General features: G+C 56.3%; 1 protein-coding gene across 1 annotated transcript; it reads right to left on the minus strand.

Annotated features, from left to right (window-relative positions):
• Positions 1-263: 263 nt before the first annotated feature.
• SLC6A7 (solute carrier family 6 member 7) lies at positions 264-17,689 on the minus strand. Its single transcript, XM_028106701.2, has 14 exons — positions 17,564-17,689; positions 12,386-12,569; positions 10,647-10,778; positions 10,228-10,462; positions 9,634-9,772; positions 8,788-8,922; positions 7,636-7,739; positions 7,381-7,505; positions 6,567-6,679; positions 6,185-6,316; positions 5,660-5,759; positions 5,353-5,453; positions 4,641-4,808; positions 264-1,257 (listed from the first exon to the last, which is right to left on the minus strand). Exons 1-14 carry the CDS (start codon positions 17,594-17,596, stop codon positions 1,048-1,050), a joined length of 1,911 nt encoding a protein of 636 aa, XP_027962502.1. The 5' UTR covers positions 17,597-17,689; the 3' UTR covers positions 264-1,047.
• Positions 17,690-23,988: the final 6,299 nt, after the last annotated feature.

Genomic DNA, 23,988 nt, shown 5'->3' on the forward strand with positions numbered 1-23,988 from the left:
GCGCTCACTCCCACCTCTTCACCTGTGAGCTCTGTCCTAATCATGCCCAGCGCTCCCTACGCGGGAGGGCACAGGGTCCAGTGAGGAAAGCTGCGGGCCCTTCTCAGAAGTGTGGGTCAAAACAAAATACATTAGTTTCTCCGGGGGAAATAAAAGTATGGGGACCTCCTGCTTTCCCCACCCCCACCCCCTCACTCAGGCCACCAGCCCCTCCTGCCTGCCCTCCACAGGCCTCCCACCTCCACCCCGTCCCCTCTCATCCACCCTGCACACTGACCCTGAGAGATATTCTATCTAAAGCGCAACCGGATCATGCAAACCCCTGCCCGCCCCTTGTCCCCTGCTCCTTCTCCCCGTCATGCGTCCTTCCCACGTGGACCCTGCTGTACCCTGGTAACACCTTGGTCTCTGCCCTGGGCTTCCGGGGGGGGGGGGGCGGCACAGGGGCTACACTGGGGCCTCCATAGCCTGCCCCCTCCTCCTCTCTCCCTCCCAACTTGCCCAGCCTCCAGGGCCCTCAGACCCCACCGCCTTCAGAAAACCTGGCCCGGGCACAGGAGCCCACAGGGCTTTTCTCCCACTGCACTTGCTAACCCTCGAGGCCTGGGGCCTTGGGGGCCTCGCCACGCCCTGAGTGTCCCTGCCCAGCTCGAGATTCAGGCTGTTTGAAGTGTGTGGGGGCAGACTCTCCTAGAAAAGAGAGGAGGAGCCTGGGCCCTGAACAGAGAGAATGATACCCACTGCCACATGAGAAAGGGAACTGGTTGGCCAGGCGGCCTGGGGTCCAGTGCCCTCCACCATGTGACCTCGGGCAAGTCCCTCTCCCTGGCCTCAGTTCACCCATCTGCACAGTGAGGACTGAGCTTTGAGTGGGTCTGTGTGCGTGTGGGGAGAAGGTAGACAGAGAGGAGAGGTCACGAGAAAGGACTTGCCCTGGGCACCGGCATCCCCGTGGCGACCTCCCACGGCCTCGGGCCTCTCGGAACCCCACAGGGCACGGCTAGCTTTTGCAGCCCGGCAGGGCCTCCTGGCCCCCAGCCTCCTGCCTCACATCATAGACTCCTCCTCTTCGGCGATCTCGCGGTCCACCTCGATGGCCGTGTTCTCGAAGCTGGTGATGCCCCCGTACTTGCGCATGTGCACCATCAGTGGCTTGGGCGACTGGCTCCCCGCTAGCGTGGCCACGTACATGCCAGTCCGGTTCTCCTCCAGCGACGGGCCCCAGTCCATGGCCGGTCGGCTGGCCTGCTGGAGCCGCTGTGGCAGAGCAAGGACAGGGGTGAAAACGGGGGGCGGCCAGCGCTCGTGGAGTGTTTCCTGTGACCGGGCACCCGGCAAAGACCTCACCACGTCACCGGTGTCATCCCTGGCAACAATCCCGGGGGGCGGGGGGTGGGGCCAGGACAGTGGCACTTCCCCAGGGGAATGAGTCACGTGCCCGGATGAGAGTCCTGCTTGGCCACTTACAAGCCGGGTGGCCTTTGGGCATGGGATTTAAGCTTTCCATGCTCGGTCTCCCCCTCTGTCACTGGGGGATCGTGATGCCTTCGTAGGGTGGTCAGCAGGCACTGAGATGGAGCACTTAGAGGGGTGCTGGGAACAGGCTATGATTACATGCCAGCCAATCCAGGAGCCCACTCTGGGTCCTTTCCCCTAAATGCTGAGTCCTAAGCAGTGGGGCACTTTGGGGAAGAGCCAGAAGCCGAGAACACTGCAGCAGGGATTGTCTCTGACCCTCCAAGTGTCTCCCAGTTGGCCTCATTCTGACTCTGATGTCTGACCCTTCCCTCTCAAGCCTCGGTTTCCATGGAAGGAGGGAGGTGACTAAGGTAATGACTAAGTCTGGACTATCTAGGGTTCCTCCCTTCCCAAACCACACTCCCAAAGCCCTAGGCCTGCCCTGCAGAGAGAAGAGCCCCAGACCCTTGAAGGAGGGTAGACGATCAACATTAAGTGGAGCCTACTAGGTGCAGATTCAAGGAGGATAATGTGTGCAGAGCCCTTAGCCTGGGACCCAGCATGACTCCACACTCAAAGCATGGTGACACTTACTGAACTGTTGTAGAGCATGTTACACCCCTGCTCAGAAACCTGCCGGTGGCTTGTCATTTTACTTGGAATAAGACCCAAAGTGCCCACCATGGCCTCTATGTCTTGGGCCCTGTCTACCTCCCTGACCTCAGCTCCTGACACTCTCTTTCCACCCACACCCACTCTGATCCAGTCTTGCTGACCTCCTTGCTGCCTTCAGACATGCCAGCCACTCCCCCCCCCCGCCCCCGCCTCAGGACCTTTGCACTGATTGTCCTTCTGCCTGGAATGCTCTCCCCTTAGATATCTATATCGATCACCTTGTCGGTTCGGTCAGGTGTCTGTCACCCCCTCAGAGGTCTTCCCGGCCACCCTGGCCAAAATACTTCCCCATCATTCTCTAGTCCTAAATTTTGCCTTTGTTTCATTTTTTTAAAATTATTTTTAAAATATAGCACTTACTACTACCTTTGTGTATTTGTTTGTTTATTGTCTGTCTCCCACATTAAAATCTAAGCTCCCTGAGAGCAAGCACTTAAGATTCGTTCCCAACTGAACACTAGAGCCTAGACCAACGCTTCTCGACCTGAGTACTCCAGACAGTTTGGCTGGAGAGTCCATGTTGTAAGAGCTCTCTGCACACTGAGTGGGGTTTAACAGCATCCCGGCTCTCTTCCCACTGGAAGCCAGTTACCACCCCCTGTGCACACCATTCTATTATGACAAGCAAAATGCCTCCAGATGCTACCAAATGGCCTCCGAGAGCAAAAGCACCCCCGTGAGAATCCCTGGTGTGGAACAAAACATTCACCATGTTCCAGCTCTGTGCTAAGTGTGGGCTTCTTTGATCCTTATAGCGTGGGGCATTCGGACTTTCACCCTCCACCCCCACAGATATTATCTGGAAGTCAAGTTCAGCAAGGTTAGTCAACTTGGCCAAGGTCACACAGGTGACAAGTGGCAATGCTGGGATTTGAACCCAGGCAGTCTGACTCCATCCTAAACTTTTAAAATACTGTTTTTCTGCCCTTCACGGTTCTGACAACATTGATGAGCTTCTTTTCTTCTCACAGCAAGCCTTAGGGGAGGGATCACTGTCCTCACTTTAAGGACAGAGAAAAGCAAGGTTCAGAGAGGTGCATTAACTGCTTAGGGTCACACAGCTGGCAAAAGGCAGACCCCGGATTCCTCCTAGGGTGTCAGTGCTGGAAGCCCTGGTCTCTGAAGGTCTCCGGAGCCGGGCAAGGACTCCTTTGCAGTGCTCCCCACCCAACAACACGGCCCTCGGCCTGGCTGTTGGTGGCTATGGTAGCAGGGCAAGAGGGAAGCATAGCAAGGCTTGGGAACCATGAACTTGCAGAGGGCTGGAGCCCTCTACCCTGAGCAACACCGCTCTCCTCCTTTCCTTTGCAGACACGTTGGCTCTCAAGCAAGGAGACACATTTCCTTTAGCAGCAAGGTGGGGCTCCCGAGGTTGAGAGAAGGCCAGGGGTTTGCTCCCAGGCACACACAGAGCAGTGGCTGGACCCCAGGACTGCCCTGCAGGCTGGTGCTGTGGCCACAACCCACTTCTGCTGGGGAAAGGCTCTGAGACTTTCCAGGGGCAGATGTGAAGGTGGGATGAGGGACAGCTGAGGGCACAGTGCAATTGTACGGGGAGTGGGGGCAGCAGGGCGCTGGCAAGCGGGCTGGGGGCAGTGGTTGGAGGGGCGCAGGAGGCTTGATTTGTAGCCGATTCCAGTGGTATAAGTATTCCCACCAAGATCGATTTCAAACCAGCTCACAAGTTCCCTGAAAATTTAACAATTAGCTCTCATGAGCCAGTACCAGCTGGCTCCGGCATACTCCTGATGGGATCTATGGGGTATGGGTCGGCGTCCCCAGGCTCTCTCCAGGCCCTAGCAGGCTCACTCAGCTCTGATCACTATGACAACCTCCCCCCACCAGAGGGACTCCACACCGATGGCCTCAGAAGTGCAGAGAGTACGGTGAGGCTCAGAGAGGGGCAGAACATTGCAGTGGTCACATAGCTTCACCGCACACTCACTGGTCCACTCTCCTCTTCTGAGACGTGCAGATCCCCATGCCCAAAGAGCTGGCATTCTCTGTGCTTTCTGGATCTCTTCACAAAGCCTGGCGTGGGCAGGGCTCCCACCATCAGCGCATTCCCAGGTCACCCATGGGCTGCAGCCCACCCTCAGGGTCTCTCAATCTTGCCTTCTGACCCTGAGTTCCCATAGGAAAGCTTTGGGCCAGTGACCAGAGTTCCAGTCCTGACCCCTGCCTGACTCACAGTAGGACCCTGGGCCATTCCCTTGTCCTCTCCCCGAGATATGTGGGCATTGGCCAACATCGGTGGTCTTGGGATTGTGCTCCCCCCTCAGAGGCCCCACGTGGTGCCAGGGGCCACAGGGGAGGACCCTAAGCCCCCTGAGCCTGCCTCACCCCCAGCAGGTCTGAGAGGATTCATAGCTCAGGCTCCTGGTTGGAAAAGCCTGTGAGGCCCTGGGTAAGGTGCTGGGGCAGATGTTTTCTGTTCTAGCAGGTGGGCCCAGGGCAGGGCCCCAGGTCAGGAAGGCCAGGGGCAGACAAGGGCCAGGCAGACTTACCTCCCAGAGCGAGCCCTCCTCCCGAAGCACAGCCACCAACATGCCGGCTGGGATCATAAGGCAGGACAGCAGGCCCATCAGGATGCCCAGCAGCTCTGCCCAGGCTGGGAAACGGTAGCTGCCATACTCTGAGGGCTGGTACTTGACGATGCTATACACCAGCAGGGCCTGCAGGCGGGGGCCCCAGCATCTCAGTGGGCTTTGGGCAGGCCCCAGGGCTTAGGACAGCCCAGGTCTGAGCTACCTGAAGGCCTGAGAGAGCCCAGCCCAGAGCTACCCAGTGTCAGAGATAACCCAGTCCTAAGCTGTACAGAACCTGAGATGGTCCATCCTTGGAGCCTTTGTGAGGCCTGAGACAGCCCAACTCTGAAGCACCCCGTTCCTGAGACAGCCTGTGCCTGAACTCCAACTCCAAGGCCCAGAAAGCACAGACATGTACCAACACACCAGTCTAAAGCCCCAGCCTTAAGGCCCTGGCGCCTGGGAAAGCCCCACTCATTTTGCTACCAACACGTGGGGCTAGGCCCAGCACAGCTACAAAAGCTGGGGGCATCGAGGCGGAGGGGCGTAGACCCAGATCCTGGCGCCCACCCCCTCCTCAGCCCGGACAGAGGTCCACTCTGGGCCAGAGCAGCCTTGCCAGACTGCATGTCCGGGGTGGGGGGAACCCTACTCTCAGCCCTGGGCCCCATCCCTCCTTCCCACCAGTTACCAGGAGCGTGGCCGGGGACAAGAACAGCCAGCAGGCCCTGAAGTAGAGGCCCGGCTTGAAGCCCAGCATCATGTGGATGTCCCGGCAGAACCTCTGGATGCCTGTACAGGGGAGGGGAGGAGAATGGCCCCACCAGCACCCCCCACACACACACACAAGCACCAGCAGCCCCTTCCCCCTCCATGCCACTGCCCCCACTGGAGGCCCTGGCCCTTGGGACCTGGGACCCAGTGCAGAGGGGCTCCAGAGTAGACTCCCATCCTCCCACCATGGGGATCCTCACTCCCTCTCACACGGCCCCTCTCACCGTACACCCGGGTGACGGCCAGGCACGTGGTGATCACCACCACCATGAGCCCGAAGCTGGCGCTGTAGTCGTCCAGAAGCACCAGCCAATACATGCCTCCCTAGAACACAAGCCATGACTCTGGGTTTCCCTCACCCCAGTCTTGCTCCCAGGTGCGAGCCCAGGCCAGCGGTGACAGCAAGACGATGACCGTGTGACCGCGGCCTACCTGCCGAGCCCTCTATACACATCATCTTGTTGGAGCCTCACGACAAGCCTAGATGTAGACCCTTTTATTGGTGGGAACACAGGCTGAGGAAGGGGAAGCCACTTGTCCTGAGGTCATCCGGTAAGTGGGAGAGCCAGGCTTGAAGCCAGGACTCTGGGCCATAAGCCAGGCTGCCCTTGGGGAGAGGGCCTGGGTTGGGCTAGCTTCCTCCCAAAGAGGAAGAAGCAGGTAGCCCAGGGGACCGTCATGGATACTGCTGCAGGCTCCCGGCCTCGCCTCCCCCACTGGCTGGCCCCCGGCCCTGCAGTAGCACTCACATCGGTGGTGAGGACCAGCCCCATCAGGTACATGGCCACACAGATGAGCCCCGAGAACACAGCCTTCTTGGGCCGCAGGTAGTAGGGGAACTCGTCGGTCACAGCTGTCACGATGGTCTCCAGGAAGGCAAACTAGGGGCGGGGGAGGGTTGGAATTCTGCCTCCACCACACACACATACACACGTGCACGGACACACAAACTCACACAGAGATACACCACACACATCACACGCACACACAGCTACGTCATACACACAGACACGTCACAGATGGACACACGCAGACTCACGTCGCACACGGACGCACACAGATGCATACACATTGCACACACACACACCCACACACACACACAAGGTGCCCACTGACACAGACAACGCTCACCTGGCTATCCAAGCCAAGAGTCAGGAGCATAAAGAAGAAAAGGAAGGACCAGAAGGGCGACAGAGGCAGCATGGTCATGGCCTGTGGGTAGACGACAAAGGCCAGGCCGGGGCCTGGGCCAAGGGCACAAAGGGTCAGCAGCCTGGGGCACGAGGCAGGCCCCCACAGGCACACTCAAACACACATGGTCGCTTCCACCCACATGGGCACACTAGTTAAGCAAAATGCAGAGATTCACCCTAACTGCACACTTCCAACACTTAACTCCTAGGACCTAGGCCAGTATGCTGTCAGTGCTCAATGAACACAGGTGGACAAAATAAATGAATTAATAATGAGTACAGGAAGAAACACAAGACTCAATATAAAACCTCATTTGAATACACTTAGGTGTACCATCATTCACACAAACAACCCCACTAACACACACACGTGGACATGTCCACTGCACAAGACACTGATTTGCATCATCATTTGAACCCTCAGTTCACTTGCGCAAGACATCCTGACACGGGAAATGACTCATTTGGACAAGCAAGGCAAGTTACTAAGATGTGACAAAACCTAAGACAATGTCGTACAGACATTCATTTATCTCCAGACACGGGTTAACGTACACTCCGTTGCCCTCCCACCCTCTTTGACTTGGACACCCAGAGACCAGTTAAGATACGTTCATTTGCGTGCGCGCCCACCCACACACTCACTGGATGTAGTCATCCACAACCTTGTTGGTGCACACGTATGTTCCCTCGCCCGGCCCCGGAGGTGCCCAACACACACCCTCACCCCCAGGGCTGGCCCGCCTGCCCACCTGCTTTGGCTACTTGGTCCACGGGCACACCCAGCTCCTGAGACATGTAGCCCAGCACGGAGAAGATGGCGAAGCCAGCCAGGATGCTGGTGATGGCATTGCCCAGAGTGACGATAAAGGTGTCTCTGCCGGGGGAAGTCCGGGCACACAGGTCCAGGCCAGAGTGAGCTGGCCCCGCCCCCAGCCCAAAGGGTCTGCCCTGGCCGGCCACTTGCCTCCCTGCTCGGGCTGCGGGGTCTCGGAGGCTGCACTCACCTGTAGATGTTCTGGTGAAACGTGTTATAGGAGGCAAAGGTGAGGAGACCCCCGAAGCCCACGCCCAGGGAGTAGAAGATCTGAAGAGCAGCTTCGATCCACACCTGTGGCAGGGAAGGACGCAGATGGAGAGCAAAGAGAAGGGCTGGCGCGCCGTGGCCCTGTCCAAAGGGCCACGGAAAGAGGAGGGAGGAGGTAGGGCGGGAGCGAGTCCACAGGTCCAGCTGATGGTGTGGTGAAGAGCCTGGCTCAAAGTGACATGGGCCGGGGCAAACCCCGTTCTAGCACTTCCACGGGGGGGACTCTGGTAAGTTCCTTTCCCTCTCTGGGCCTCAGTTTCCCCATCCAGGATCTAGATGATGGCTAAGCTTGGTCCAATTCTGAAGGAAGTAGTGTGTTCTGTGAATTTCCAGTAGATCCATATTGACAACAAGCCCATGGAACCCCTGGACTTGGAGGGGCCTGGATTTGATTCCAGCTGCCCCACTTTGCGGCTGTATGGCCTTCGCAAGGCACATCACCTCTCTGAGCCTCGGGTCCCCCCTCTGTAATGCAGGGATAAGAACAGTAGCTCCGGGTGGTGGTAAGGTTTAATGACTACATCCACGCCAAGTGCAGGGTCAAGCCGTCAGCAGTTAATAAATAAGAAATGTTAGCTGTCAGCACCACTGTTTCCGTCATTACTAATGCCCTCCTTGGGGTTTGGAGTCAGACAGATCTGGCTTGGAATTCCAGCTCTGCCACCCCCTTGCTGTGTGATCTTAAGCTTATCATTCTTTCAGGCCTCAGTTTCTTCATCTGTAAAATGGGAGAATAATGTCTACCCATTTTTAAGATGTATTTTTTTTTTAGTAATCTCTACACCCAATATGGGGCTCAAACTCATGACCTCGAGATCAGGAGTTGCACACTCCTCTGACTGAGCCAGCCAGGTGCCCCAGAATAACGTCTACTTTGTAGGACAGTGAAGAATAAGAAATGAAAAAGACATATAGTGTTGAGCAGAGGGCAGAGCACGGGATCTGGGACTGGGGGCCCACCACAGGGAAGATTCCTACCCATTGCCCTTTTTTTCCCCAGGGAGCCCTCCTCCTTCCACTCTCTGGCTCAGGCCTGACCCCTCCCTCTGCACTGCAGCCCCAAGGACCTCACCTTGGAAGACAACAGATGGTGGAACTGGGGGGTGAGATAGAACTGGATGCCCTTCCAGGCCCCTGGGAGGGTGACTCCTCGGACCAGCAGCATGAGCAGGATGAGGTAGGGGAACGTGGCCGTGAAATACACCACCTGAGAGTGATAAGTGGGGATGGAAGGCTGAGGTGACCTTCCTTCTACCCTGTTCCTCTTCCAGAATTCCCCATCTTACCTAACTCAAAAGCTGAGAACAGCCACCATCCATGATGCTTCTCCTTCCCTCCCTGCCTCCCTCCCTCTGCACACGGATCCCTCTTTAAAGTCCTGTCACTGCTTCTCAAAGCATCCCCAACCCATCCACCCTGTCCAGCTCTGCGGCGCCCTGCTCCAGGCCACCCTCGGCCCTTGCCTGGAGGCCCTGCCTAGGGTTGATGAGAGTCTCCCCCTCCATGTGTCCATTCCCCTTGCCCCCCAGCCCATGCAGCCCACCCTGTGTGGTCATCCGCCACTGCACATTCCCAAAGCTCCCACCACCGTGACTCATAGACCCACCTTCCAAGCATTCAACAAACACTTGAGGAGCCTCTTCAAAGTGCCAAGCACTCCGTTAGGATACAAACTTGAGTAACAGGTCCTGTCCTTGGCAAGTTTCCGGTCTGGTGAACCAGCCTGGCCACCATCCATCCTTACCTCCAAATCTTTCTTCAGGCCGTGCCTCTGACCCCCACCTCCCACTCCTACCCTCAACCTCTTCCCCGTCGACGTCTATTCATCCTCTCAGACTCAGTCCATGCCCTGCTGCCTCCTCCAGGAAGCCCTCACCCCTCCCAGCCCCTCAGGCCTCTAGGACCTCCGGGGCCTCACCTTGCCCGAGGACTTCACGCCCTTGAGGATACAGAGGAACACGATGACCCAGGCCAGCAGCAGACAGAGGCAGAGGTTCCAGCGGATCTCCCCGGGACTGCCAATGCCCTGGCTGCCTTGGATGTGGAGGACATAGCGGCTGCGGGAGAGGAAGGTTTGAGGGTCCTCTGGTCACCCTGCCACACTCCGTGGCCATGGGGTAAAGCTGTGGCCAGCAAGGTTACTATTACTGGTGTGAGCAGCATCTTGATTATCAGCTGGCGTTTACCCAGCATGATTACCCAATAGGCTGGTGCACAATTTATACCTTCCTTCCCTTAATCCTCACAATGATCCTCAGAACGCTAGTCCCATACCCACTTCAAAGATAAAGCACCAGAAGCCAAGTACGTTGTGTAAGGTCACGCAGCCGGTCAGTGAAGAGCCGGAATTAGAATCCGGGGTCCACCTAACAACAGCACCTGGACTCGGCCTTCCAGGTGCACGCTGAGCCCCCTGGGGACGCTGGCCCATTCCTGCCCCCTGCTCCCCCCCACCCCATCCCCAGCAGCTCGGGTTCCTCCCAGACAGCTGCTGGGCTGGCGGTGGCCTGACCTCCAGTACTCCTCGCTGGGGCTGACAGTGCCGGTGAGGTTGAGGGGCAGGGCCCCATTGCCATCCTTGGAGCCTCTGTGCTCAAGGCAGAGGTCCGTGTTCCACCAGTTGCCACAGTGCTCCCAGGGCAGGTTGCTGGTAAGGGAGGCGAAGAGGTAGAAGAGGACGTAGGCGATGATCATGTTGTAGTAGATGGCCACCAGGCCTACGATGAGCAACATGGCCGCGCCGGCACCTGGGCGTCGGGGGAGAGGGGGCTGTCCTCAGGTCAAGCCTTCTGCAGGCCAGGCTGTGTGGCCTCCGGAAGCCATTCCCTGTCTGGGCTTCACTTCCTTCTCTTCCTAGAGGCTGGGTCATGGGGGGCAACCTCCCTGCCTCCCCGCCGGGCCCAGGCCCCTGCCGGGACTCTGAGGCCTCACCTTTGAAGAGGGGGCTGATTTTCCAGACGGCCAGGGGTCCCAGGCTGGAGAACTGGCCCAGAGAGAGCTCGAGGAAGAAGAGGGGGATGCCACAGATGGCCAGCATGAGGAAGTAGGGCACGAGGAAGGCGCCTGTGCGGAGGGGGAGGGCGGTCAGGGGAAGGTCTCAGGTGAGTCGGCTCCCCTAAAGCCCAGCTCCAGCCCCGCCCCTCTCCTGATGACAGACACCTGCAACCCCACGGAGCACTTCTCCTGGGGATGGACCAGATCATGGAGGGCTACGGGGGCTGGTGGGGCTTTACTCTCCTCTGCAGCCCCAGTGCCCAGAGCAGGGGTGGGCTCAGAGCAAACACTGCGTGAGGGAAGGAATATGAGTGAATTCCCCCCCGAAGAAAGCGCAAACTCCTCAGTAGGAAATGAACGGCCTCAGGGGGGATCTGGCCCCAATCGACCTCCCCCTGTCCTCTCTGCCACGCCACCTTAGGGGCTTCTGGCCGCCACCAGTGGTCCCATGTGCCCAATATCCCTCCCCATTTGCTTCCCCTATTGACAGGCAGCTCCTTTAGAAGACTGCCCCCCACTATGGGGCTCTGGAAGGGCTGTCAGTCACACCCGCCGCCCCACCCCCTGCCCCCTCAGGGGCCGGGCTCCCAAGGCAGGCCAGTTAGAGACCTCCCCTGCCATTGCCTATAGCCGCACCCAGAGAGAACCGCTCTGAGGATGAGGTCATTGCAGAGTTGTGTGTGGCCACCCGCCACCCAACTGCAAGGAGGGAGCCGGTCCCAGGAGAAAATGAGGTCAGTACCCAGAGAGAAACAGAATTGGGAGCCAGGGAAAGGGAGAGCCCACAGAACTGTGGCCATTATGGAGTTCCTAGAGCGTCAGACACCAGCTCCAGTCCCATCCTTCCCGGTCACGGCCATTCATCTTGTCCTTGCCTCATCCCCTCCTGTTTGGATTTCTGCTGCTCTGCCAGTAGGTGCCTCTTCCATGAGTTTGGCAGAGACAGGAGGAGGCTTTGAGGGTGGGCAGGAGCACCCTGGCTCTGGAGCAGGTAGTCCTGGAGATGGAATGTTGGGTCCGCCACCGGGCGACCTTGAACAAGGAACTTGGCCTCTCCAAGCCCCGGCTGTCACATCAGGACAACCGTGCCGCCCAAGAGGGCTGTCATCTGGGTTAAATGCCTGGGGCTGGCGGACGGTAAGTGCTCAACCCCAGCTATTCTTAATGAGACTCAGAACAGTCACTTGATGGCGAAGCACGGACAACAGAGGATTTATTTAAGATGGGACGGGCTTCGTGTTTGTAGTCTGAACGGAAGGAACCAGGAGAGGAGGACAGATTGAAGATTCACAAGTGGGAAGGACTGGTGGGGTAGGCGGAGGAGGGCGGATGGGAGAACTCTGAAGCGCAGTGATCGCTGCTGGGCAGGTACAGCCTGCTCTCATGAAGCAGAGGCAGCTTCTCTGCCCATCACTCAGGGCCCGGGAAGTGCCCAGGCTTCGGGGGAGAGGTGAGGAGGTATCCACCCTGGGCATGAGAGGGGAAGGACGGGTTTGGGTGATGAAAAAAGACAAGGTAGAAAGAGCTCACTTCTCCCAGCCCCATGTCACTGCTTTCAGTGAATTCTGCTCAAGGCCACATAGGAGATGGTGGCCAAAGCCACTGAAAACCTCACTCCACCCCAAGTCTTGGCCTACAAGCCTAGACGCCCCTCCAGCAGGCCCTCCAGCCCCTACCTCCTCCGTTGGTGTAGGCCCGGTAGGGGAAACGCCAGACATTGCCCAGGCCCACGCAGTAGCCAATGCAGGACAGCAGGAAATCCAGCTTGCCCGTCCAGTTCCCCCGGTCGGCGGCGAAATCCATGTCCAGGTCTACATCGCCCTGGTCACTGGGGGTCATCAGCAGATCTGGGGTAATGGGCTGCCGGTAAAAGAGACCAAAGAGGTGAGGCCAGGTTGGAACTGTGACACAGCCCCACCCCACCCCCAAAATAAGAAGGTGAACTCAAACAGGGCTGAATGCAAAGATACTCTACAGGTTGAGAAAATCAACTGCCCTTAGCTGGGCTAATATGTCATTTGCAGGAGCTCCTTGGGGTGGCTGGTCACTACAAATTTATGAGGCCAGCAGGGTGGCTCAGGTGCTAAGAAAGGCACCTCGATAATAGTTCGGTTAACAGAGAGGTCAAATCAAGGGATGGTCCTAGGTTGATGATGACGACGATGATGATCTTAATAATAGTTACCATGTCTTGAGCACTTACTATGTGCTCAGTGCACTAAACGTTTTACCTGATTTCATTCTCAAAGCCTATGAGCTAAGTGCTTGTCTAAGTGCTGTTTCAATCGCGAGGACCACTGAGGCTCTGAGAGGAGTCACGACATAGCCGAGGTTTTAGAAGGCTGGCTGGTGGAGAGCTAGGTCTCACGCCCAGAGCTTCCCGGCACGGAAGCCCGTGTCTTCAACCTCCAGTGCTGGCCTTTTGCTGCTCTGTTCCGGGCACCGTATTTTAAGAAAGACACAGATAGCTCGGAGCATGTCTACAGGGCAGATGGCCAGAAAGGGGGGTGTTCGGGAGAAACAGTCACAAGAGGACAGGGGAAGAAGTGGGGGCCCTCGGCACAGAAAGAAGAGGACTTGGAGGGAACACGGCCTCCCCCGAGGGAGGAATTCGACTTATGCTCTTGCGGCTCAAGGAGGCCTATGGAGGACTGTGAATTTTCGTTCATGAGCAGGAAGAGGCTACTGAGTTCGGATCTATCTCACAGAAGGCATAATCATCTTGTCACTGCAGGAGAGAGGCGGGCACAGAGGGGAGTGGAAGCCAGCTGTCCCTAAGGGCCCTGCCTGCGATTCAAGGAGGGTGGGGAAGTCCACTGGGCCTTTTCCCTCCAGCCTGGGGCTGGGAAATGGAGGCCCTCCCCCAGCTGCTTGAAATGCTGGCTGGGGGGATGAGCTGGTGACCCAAGCTGAGGGCCTGCAAGGAAGCCCAAAGATACCAGGCTAATTGTCGAAAATTCAGAGAGCATAAATAAATAAAATCTTTAAAAAAAAAAAAAAAAAAGGGCGCCTGGGTGGCTCAGTTGGTTAAGCGGCTGCCTTTGGCTCAGGTCATGATCCTAGAGTCCCGGGACTGAGTCCCAGGTCGGGCTCCCTGCTCGGTGGGGAGTCTGTTTCTCCCTCTGACTCTCCCCCCCTCACGCTCTCTCTCTCTCATTCTCTATCTCTCAAATAAATAAATAAAACCTTTAAATAAATAAATAAATAAAATAAAATAAAATTCAGAGAGCAGTTCCCCCAAAGTGTCTCCTGGAATGGGTCAGAAGAAAGGGACAGCCATGCCCTTCCCACTTGCCTCTGAAATTCACACCCATATCAGAGAAGGACAGAGCTGCAAAGAAGGCCAATTGTCCAATAACATCATGGTTCTGAGAGAGGAGAAAGGACCCCCTGCTTCTGCCGAGGAATGGTTGTGGGAAAACAGTGATACCTCTGGACTGGGAGTCAGGAGACTACAATTCTAGTCCCAGGTCTGTGCCACTTCACGGTGTGACTTGAGGAAAGAGTTTTCTGAGCCTCAGTTTCCCCATCTCTACACTGAGGGGATTGAATAAATCGGTGTTTCCAAAAATACATCCCTTGGGATGCTCGTGGGTGCTCAGTGTAAGAAAAGGATTCTTGAGTCAAAGAAGTTTGGGTTAACACTGGGTTAACACAAAGCAAAGTAGTTTTCTTTGCTGCAGGACTTGTCAGATCCTTTAATGTACCAATACCCACCGCGACTGACTAGAATAGACAGTATTCTACAATTCTATTTGAGAAAAGGATTTTAAGAAGCTAGCATGCTGAGATTTACTCAGAGAAATGTAGGTCTATCTGTTAGTCTTCTAGCTCTAATGGTCTGTGAGGCAAGCTTCACCAGAGACTCCCCTGGAGACACTTGCAGTGGTTGAAGACCAGATCGGATCCTAGCACGGGGACTTGGTAATTGTCTACTGACCAGATATTTTTTCCCCCTAAAATTGCCCTTTCTGACACCAGCCAAGTAGGTGTCTACACACAAATTGGGTGGTGACAGAGGAGGCTTTGCAGGGGATTTGTCCTATGAGCACTGCCAGGATAAAGACGGTGAAAGGAGAGTGCAGGTGTCATAGGACTGGAGGTGTCTGGGTGCAGTGACGAGGTTGAGGCAACGGGTTTGGGGGGCAGGATGGGGGTAACAGTCTTGGGTTGGCTCCCAGTGACAGTGGCAACCATGGTAACGATCCTGCCTGAGGCTGGCTGTTGGCCAGAGGGGCAGTAGTAACAAGGACAGCCTGGCATAATTACGGGTGATGGCGATGCTGGCGATAATGAACGTGAACAAGCCGCTTTGCCAGTAATTGGGCTTGCGGTGATCTCAGACATGCTGGGCTGAGGGTAGTAGCAGACTCCGGACCTATCTGAAACCCGCCCCAGCCCTCTGATGCCCCTTTCCACAAGGTTCCTCCCCAGCTGGGTGAGCATCGGCCCTCTGGAATCACTCCCTGTCAGGTGAGCTCCAGGAGCGATGGAGGAGCCGCCAGGTGACACTGGCCCCTGATATGGGGTAGTGTGGCAGGCCGGTCACCCTGTGAGCCCCCCCCAGCCCTGTTCAGGCCAGCTGGCAGGAGGGCCCAGTAATGAGGTTCCTCTGATCCCTCCTGAGAAGCTGCTGCCCTTTCTCTGCTCACAGAGCAGTCCCGGCTCTCTGTTTCCATGGTGACAAGAGTTCCAAGAGCAGGATGCTGCCAGCTCTCCTGTCCCCCCCCCCCCCAATCAGAGGGAAGCCTGCTCTTGCTCCAGGGACAGGGTATTGGGTCCTCCAAAGATGAGCCAATCCCAAGACCACCTGGAGCCCCCAACCCCACCATGGGGTGAATCCCAGGAGGCTGGCACAGAGAGGATGTCCCTGGCTGGGAGACAAGTAACCAAATCAATGGGGCAGGGTTGGAAGCTTAATGAGTCGCTTCACACTTGGGCCTGGGTGTGAAGATCCCACTGCCGATTCCCCACTGCCTATCCCGACTCGCGCAGGAACATAATCCTGAGTTTGCCAGGCCTGCACCCCCTCTTTTAGGGACCAACAGATGTAGGTCCCCCCCAGCAGTGGCAGGTGCTGGAAAAGGTTAGCCTGCCCCAAAGACTCTCATACCTTCTTCAGGATGAGAAAGACAATAGACATCTGGAGTCCAGCTTCATCACTGTGCAGATGAGGAAACTGAGTTTCAGGGAGGGGAAGGACTGAGCCCAAGGTCAAATAGCAAGTTAAGGGCAGACCAGAATCCACACCCATGACTTTCAGCCCAGTGCTCATCTCTAACAACGCTGCTCCTTTGCTGATACCCGGCATTTCCTCCCTCCTTGCCCCCTTCACCTTGAGACCAAGGGAGAGGACACTGAGGCCAGGTGGCCCCACCCCTGCCCTGTTGGCCCTAGGTCACTCAGCCCATCTTTAGGAAAGCAGCAAGCTGCATCCTCCATGTCTGTTTTCTCCTTGTCTGTAAAATAGGGATAACAAGACCTAGCCCCTAGAATTTTTGGAGGATTACGTGAGATAAGGCTTTACAGAACATGGCTATTTACACACTGTATGGCCCTGTGGCAGCGAGGGGCAGGCGCTCTTGTGGGGAGAGAGGAAGAAGAGAGACTTGGAGAATGGAAAAGAATGGTGGGCCCAAGAAGACCCAAGAGACCCACAAATGGCCCCAAGGAGTCATTCATGTCAGTAAATAAAAAAGACCCACTTATCACAGCAGTTCCACGCCCAGCTGCACGGGGGCAGAAGGCTTGAATGGGGGCGGGGGGGGGGCGGTCAGTAACACCAGCCCCTGTGAGTTCTCTCTCCCATCTACATCTACCAGCCCCTGTGGGGTCACCACATACCCCAAACCCCACTCAGGGACAGTGGGGCCTACTTTGGTGCCTTGATACTGGAGCTGGATCGGCAAATGACAGTCCAGGTTAGAGAATGGACTTGCCCAAAGTCACAGGGTAGGTGGCATCTGCAGAAAGAGTGCCCAGGAGTTCTGACTCCTTGGCTAGGAATTGTACTTTTAAGCCAAAAGCAAGAAACCTTGACCCAATACTCTCCCTTCCCGCACCCCCACAGGCTACTTGGGTGGGAGGTCTAACCCCACAGGAGAAGTGGGGAGGCGCTGTAATCTCAGCCCAGGGCTCCAAAAACACAGATTTGACCCCCTCTCTCATGCTAGCTTCCACCCTACCCCCATATCCTTTGGGTCTCCTATTTCCTTCTTCCCTGCCTTTGCCTCCAGTCAGCCCTGCTGATGGGGTCTTAGCAGGGAAGCTAAAGCTGGTGGGGAGGAAGCAGGTGGTGGCCCCCCCGCAGGGCAAAAGCAGCGTCCCCCCGCTGGTTCTGGGAGGCTGCTTCAGTGTAGAGCGCACGGATGAGGACCAGGGCGGCTCCCCACCCCCCCCCCCGAAATTAGTCCAGCTCAAGGCTGGTGCTCAGCTATTCTAACACCCCCCAACCCCAATCAGTCCCTGGGGGAAACGGGTGGGGGACTTGGAAGGGGCGGGCGCCTGGCCCCAGCCACCCCTACCCCATGCGTCCTGGGGTTGCAGACACCTGTTCGAAGGACCTGACCCAATGAACCCCAGCCCCATCACACAACACCCCGACCCTGAGATGCGGAAGGCCATGTCGCCACCCGACAACCCCCCCCTCCCCCCCCGCCGCAGGCCGTGACCCCGCCCCTCCTTGCAACCTAGCTCAGCCCAGCCTCCCCAGGAGCCCCAGCCGGTCCAGGTGCCCTCTCCTACCGTCCTGGGGCCTGGATGGGGCGGGCCTCTTCACCCCCCCTCAGGTGTGCCTGCACCCCCACCTCAGGTGTGCCCGCGCCCCCGTGTACGCCCGCGTCCTCCTGCCCTACCTTGCGCTGGTGAGCTCCCTGGAGCTTCTTCATCTTGGAGGGCGGGTTGCCGGGGCTTCCCGGCTTGGCTTCCCCTGAGAGCCGAGAGCGAGCGAGGGAGGAGAGATCGCGCCGCCGGCAGGCCGCCGCGACTTTGCCTCGGCGGCTCCCGCGCACCGGCTTGGGGTGGGGGGCGCGGGCGCGGGCGCAGGCGCTGCGGTCTGTCGGCGGCGGGCGTGGGGCGTGGGGCGCTGGCCGGGCGCTGCGAACGCCCGAGCCTGGGGAGGGGTGCACCGCTGCGCCGGCGGAGACACCCAGACAGACGGGCTGACGGACCGATAGCCGGGGGATGCGCGCGCCCCCGCACGCAGAGCTGCGGATTGGAGGGGCCCCGAGCGCGGGAGGAGGGGGGTCCGCGACGGAAACCCTCGGAGGTCTGGAGGCCTCGGCCACCGTCTCCTGCGTGACCTTGGGCAAGTAACCTGCCCTCTCTGGGCCTCCCTTTCCCCAGTTGGGTGAGGAGAGAGGCAGGCCACGTGCGTGGACACTAAGGGCCAGGTCCTGGGTTTCAGCGATCCAGTGCCTCCTTTGCTGTGTGACCTTGCCCACGTTACTTAAGCTCGCCGCGCTTTTCCAGATGAAAGATGCCTTTCATCCGGAAAATGGGGATAAGAATCTTACCCCCTAACAGTGATGTGAGGAATCCAGGGAGATTGTGCATAGAAAATATGTAGTACAGGGCCTGGCACATAGTAGGGGCTCAGCTGACACTTACTGACTATGAGTTGCCCACTCCTGCCACAAAAGGAACAGCCGACATGAATCAGATATGTATTCAGTCGTCCAATCTACCAATATTTATTATGCCAGATCCCAGGCTACATCTTATTGTCTCAGCACAGTGACCTGGAGAGACATATGGCCTCATCCCTATTTTACAGGTGAGGAGACTAAGTTCCTCACTCAAGGTCACAGAGCTAGTGAGTGACACCAGTGACAGAGTCAGGCCCCATGGACCTTCTGGGTGGTCTGGAACATTTCTCCTTTTGCTGGGATGAAAGAGATACAGGGAGGTTTGGGCAAGAATAGACAGAGCAAATGTCACCGTGTTATTGTGATGGCTTGTGACTTAGATCATGAGCACCTGGGTTCCTCTCCACCAGCAGTATGACCTTAGGAATGTTATCATTTCACATCTCTAAAATGAGCCATCAGCGACACCATGCCTGACCGACCTCTCAGGACCTTGTAAGGGTTTGTGTGAGCCTGTGACTAGGACGGGGAATTATTAACTACAGTGTTATTACACACTGGTCTGGTACATGCTAGGGGACCTGGCATATGCATTGTAGATCATATCCCTTTCACTCACAAGTGTCCCACTTCAGACACTAAATCATAGGGTTGCCCTACCATTAACCAACATGGGGAAACCTTCAGGGAGAGTGAGGATATAAGGGCCTGCTGCCTCTCATACCCCTGGAGCCTGGAAGGAGGCAAGAAGGGTTTAAATCAAAGCACAGGTCCAGGAAAAGGGCCTGGCTGGGTCCTGGGCCCGCCTCTCCTCCCGGGGTCCCACCCCGCTGCTCCTTCCTTTAAGCCTGGCCTCAAAGGGCAGGTCAGGGGCTCTCCAGATGCAGGAGGAAGGAGCCCTTTGCGCATGAAGGTGAAGGGAAGGAACATTCATGAAACCCTACTGTGTTCATTGGATGGAGGCTTATATCCAACATCTGTTTTGTAACTCTTTCCAGCAGCCTGAGAAGACAGGTTTGGGCATCCCCAGTTGCACCTGAGGGAAGGGTCTCAGAGGAGTGAAATCATATACCCAAGTTTGCACAGAGCGCGGAATCTCTGGGCTTTGGAGAGGGCAAAAGCCCTTGGCTACCGAATCCAAGAAGGCCCCGGGCAGGAACCACCTCCCCCGCCCCTCCCCCAGGGCCTGCCTGGAAAACTGGCCTCTTTATGGTGCCTTCCCAGTTGCGCCTGCTTCCCCTAGATTCAGCCCTGGGGTCGTGGGAGGGAATAGGACTGGATCTTTTTTTTCTTTTTTAAGATTTTATTTATTTATTTGTCAGAGAGAGAGAGAGAACAAGCAGGGAGGGCTCAGGCAGAGGGAGAGGGAGAAGCAGGCTCTCTGCTGAGCACAAAGCCCGATGCGGGACTCCATCCCAGGACCCTAGGATCATGACCTGAGCCGGAGGCAGAGGCTTAACTGACTGAGCCACCCAGACGCCCCAGGACTGGATCTTTACTTTAGTCTTCCTCAAGCAAACACATCATGGGGTGACCACTGAACATCAGTGGCAGTCACTGGGGCTGTGAGTGCAAATGGGTCCAGGCTCATACTTTTCAGATGGGGAAACTGAGGCCCAGAAAAGGCAGGACTAAAAAGAAGAAGAAGAAAAGAAGAAGAAGAAGAAGAAGAAGAAGAAGAAGAAGAAGAAGAAGAAGAAGAGGAAGAGGAAGAGGAAGAAGAAGAAGAAAAGGCAGGACTTGCACAATTACTGCGTGAAGCAGAGGTGGGTTTAGTCCTGGCATCTAGGAGTCTGACCCCACTCAGGCTCTGCCCTCCAGATCACACCTTTCTGTGATCTGTGATCTGGAGGGCAGAGCCTGAGTGGGGTCAGACTCTGCCCTCCAGATACGGTCAGATCCTCTGCCCTATCACTGCAACCCTTGTTAGGAAAGTCTGGTCTTCCTCAAACAAATAAACAAAACCCCAGCATCTTCTAGAAGATATTGTCCATATAAGCCCACCTGCCCACTGAAGCCCCAGGCTTACGATCATACAACTGGCCACGAGTTCAGCCACCAAGCACGTTTGACACCGTCCCCTCTCCCTTATCCCAGAGCAAGTTTGGGTAGTACTGGGCAGAATAACTACTTAGGAATCCTAACCAGTAAATCATCTATCTCCCTTCCCCCTTCCCACCTCTCTCTATTTCTCCTGGTCTCACATCAAACCAGAATGGAGATGTGTTGCTGATTTAAGGAAAGTGTTAGATGAAAATGTACTTCCTTTTATTATATAGGGAGATATTTTTAAATGCATATAAATAAACATTTTTAATTTGCTAAAACGTTCAGACTTTATCGCTGCAGAGCATGTGTTTTGTTACACCAGCGAGTGGCGACTGTGAAAAATGAGGAATCAGACTGCTAGTCCATCTGGTATGATTCAGAGAAAGTGGCTCCGGAGCAGCCGCACTGGGACGGATTGCCCTCTAAAGCTGCCCTGTCCGAGGCCGACTCTGCATCCCATTGGCTGGGCACCCCATCCACCCGGAGCCGGGCTGGTTTCCTTGGAGCTCCGCAGTCCTCCTGCCCCCCATCATAACCCGTTACACATGCGTGCACACACATGTACCCTGAGCGGCAGGAGACCTCCCCTACTCCTCATGCTGGGCGGAGTCCTCCCCTCCAGCTGAGCGGCGGCCCTCTCTGCTCTGCCCACACCAATCCCTTGGCAGTCGTCGGGATTGGCTCCTCCACAGACTGAGGCTCTCGGCGCGGCATTAGGGGTCTACAGGGGAAGTTGCATGCAAAATATAGTGCTGATGTGCATGCTTCTGATTTGCTAGAGGCCATGACCAGGCCATGGGCCTTTGAGGACCAGGCCAAGCCATATCTGGCATTTGTCTGGACACCCGGTCTCAGCACCAGCTCAGGGCCCGCCACCTGGGAGAGGGTGGCATAAAATTGCTATACGCAAAATAGGAGCAGTAGCAGCTATTCCTGACAGGAAGGCTGGAATACCTCTTAGCACTGGGTCAGCTGCTGGGTCTGATGGGACATGAGGGGTCCCTTTCCTGAGCCATAACACCCTGGGCTCCGGTGGAACTCTCTGAGTGATAGGGAGCTCACGACTCACAAGGCAGCCCATGACAATGCTTGGAAGTTGTTTGAGATCAAAGTTTTCTCTTTCCTGGAGCTCGGACACCAACTGACAGGCGATCACCAACCCACCTTGTGGGCCCCACCCAAACCCCTGGCTTCCCATGTCGGCAGCAGCTGCAGCTGACCCAGCCTGCCAGGCCTGGCCACTGACCTCCTGCCAGACAGAGGTTGTCCTGTGGCTGGGGACAGGCTTGTCCTGCCTCAGACCTCCCAGACTGCCACCAGCCCTCAGCACTGGGGTGGGGGAGGGGGGGTGGAATAAGGGTAGTTAGAACATTAGGCAGACCTGTAGGGATGCAGCAGCCCCATGAGCAGGTGGCCAAAACACAGCACCTACCCTGTGCTAAACACAATTCTGAGATAGGTTCAAGGATTTTATTTCCATTTGACAAATGAGGAGGCCAAGGCTCAAAGAAGCTAAGTGACTTGCCTGAAGTCTCAGAGCTGGGAGGCGGTAAACTGGAGGCCAGGCCGCCTGACACTGGAGCCTGGGGCTGAACGTTGAGTCCCCCCAGCCCACGGCATCTCCACACTCCGGAGTGTGTGGTGTTCACTGGGGTGCTAGTAGGGGGCTCCTGGGTAGCAAAGCATGGAGAATGCTGGATTAAAGAAAATCCAAGGGGTTTCTTTGCTGTGGGACTTGTCAGAGCCCTTGATGTGTTAATGTACCACTGGGACTCCCCCAGAAGAGTTGAGTCTGCAGGACTTCCCAAACTTACTGGACCTGAGTCATATTTCTTTTTGGTACATGAACTCCTCAGTTTTACAGATGGGGAAATGAGGCCCAGAGAGGGGAAGCAGTTAAGCCGGGGTCACATAGCAAGTATTTGTGAAGATCAGAAAACTGTATCCCCTCTGCCAACTACCCTCCCACCAGCTCTCTTCCTCTGCCCTTGGAACCATAGTTCTTTCCCTGGCACCATCTTGCTCCCATGCCTTAGATGCCCACCATCTGCGGGGAAGTTGTGGGGCCTCCCAGGCCACCAGCAGGAGGAGAGAGGGAAGTGCCTACTGCCTTCAAGGGCTAGTGTGGGGCTGGAGCCACCTTGTGCCTTGTTGTCATGTGTCCCAGGAGCAAAGGGCAGACAGGCAGGCTACACACGCTTTTTTATGGCTGGGCCACATCCCAGAACAGTAAACAGAGGGGCGGGCAGCTGGCACCAGAACCTTCGAGAGAGCAAAGGCCCCAGGTGGCAGACTCCTGCCCACCTCTGGAAGGGAGCTGAGAACAGTTTTCTCAGTTTTAAAACATCATACTTTAAGTTCCTATTGTTCATATTCTTTTTTACCATTCCTCCTTGGTTGGCCTGACAGCACCTACTAGATCTTTAGGCCTCAATCCAAACATCACCTCCTCCAGGAAGCCTTCCAGACCTTCTGCCATAAGCTGGGAGCCCACTCTGGGCTCTGTTCCTTTGATGCCCAGAGCAGAGCTCCGACTGGGAACTTTTGTGGGCCAAGGACTGTGCATTCCCTGGGCTCGGCCATGCCTGGCACATGGGGGTGCCCAATGAATATCAGCTGTTGAGTAAAAAATGTGAGCTGAAAGTGCTTGAAAAATTCAAAAAACCGATATATTGAGTCTGATGAATCTGCTTACAAAATGGATTTACAGTTTTACGTAGTCTCATAGACTTACTCTAACAATGTCCTGTTTTTGATCTTTCAAACATGTTTTAAAGGTGACCTTGTTAGAGACCTACAGAGACCGGAGGGGACTATGCAATTGTCAGGGAAGGGTGTGGATGGTTTATACTTCTTTAGCATTTTCCTTTAATGCTGGGTATAATGATTTTTATACTTTTTTTTTTGAAAAGAGAAAAAAAATTTATTCTTGAAGCTGCATCCAAGAGATTCCACTCTATGTGCAACACTTGCCCAGCTGTGAGTTCTGCTTGGTCTGGAGAAAGTTCCCTGGGGACTCCCTGGGGCCTGGGCCCTAAGGGATAGCCTAGGAGTGTAGAAACTAGGCAGGTGGACTCGCCCCCACCCGGCTCCCTCTGCCTGTCCCCATCTGGGGGCCCCACTGAGAATGCTCGTGGGGCATACGGCTCTGCAACCCAGAGGACACAGTCATCAGAGCCTCTTGCTCTGTCCCGCTCTTGTGGGCTTTGTGCTTTGCATCCATCCGGCCTAGAGAGGGATCAGGGTAATTTGTGACCGGGACAGCTGGAGGTGAGGCTGCAGGAAGAGGCAGGTGGGAGCTGACCTCATCCCTTCCCCTCAGGTCATGGGCTGCAAGCATTCCGTCTTCTCTCGGCTCTAGCTCCTTCCCCCTGAGTCAGTCCAATCCCTCCAGCGGCCTCCCACCCTTGAACCCATCCGTGGAGGAGGAGGTGGGGCCTGGGAACTTATCGCAGCCCCTCACCTAGCCCTCTAGGGATCGAGACCTCCCCCCTGAGGCCTAGAACACAGGAGCTGGAAAGGCCCTTATTCCACAGGCTCCAGGCGTAGATGGGTCAAGGGGATGCAGGGCTGGGTGGGCAACTTGTCCAAGGTTACCCAAGGTTAGTGGCAAGGCTGGGACTCAGACCAGGCCTCCTAGGCCT

The sequence above is a fragment of the Eumetopias jubatus genome, unplaced genomic scaffold (assembly GCF_037043125.1).
Source record: "Eumetopias jubatus isolate StellerSeaLion01/CBP00866 unplaced genomic scaffold, mEumJub1_p1.0 scaffold_5, whole genome shotgun sequence".
Lineage (NCBI taxonomy): Eukaryota > Metazoa > Chordata > Mammalia > Carnivora > Otariidae > Eumetopias > Eumetopias jubatus.

Coding starts and splice junctions, on each gene's coding strand:
- SLC6A7 (XM_028106701.2), bottom strand. CDS start 17,596: ATGAAGAAGCTCCAGGGAGCTCACCAGCGCAAG. Junction 10,779..12,385: donor GGCCTACACCAACGGAGGAG/GTAGGGGCTGGA, acceptor CCCTCCGCACAG/GCGCCTTCCTCGTGCCCTAC. Junction 5,760..6,184: donor GGCTGGTCCTCACCACCGAT/GTGAGTGCTACT, acceptor CTTGTGTTCTAG/GGAGGCATGTATTGGCTGGT.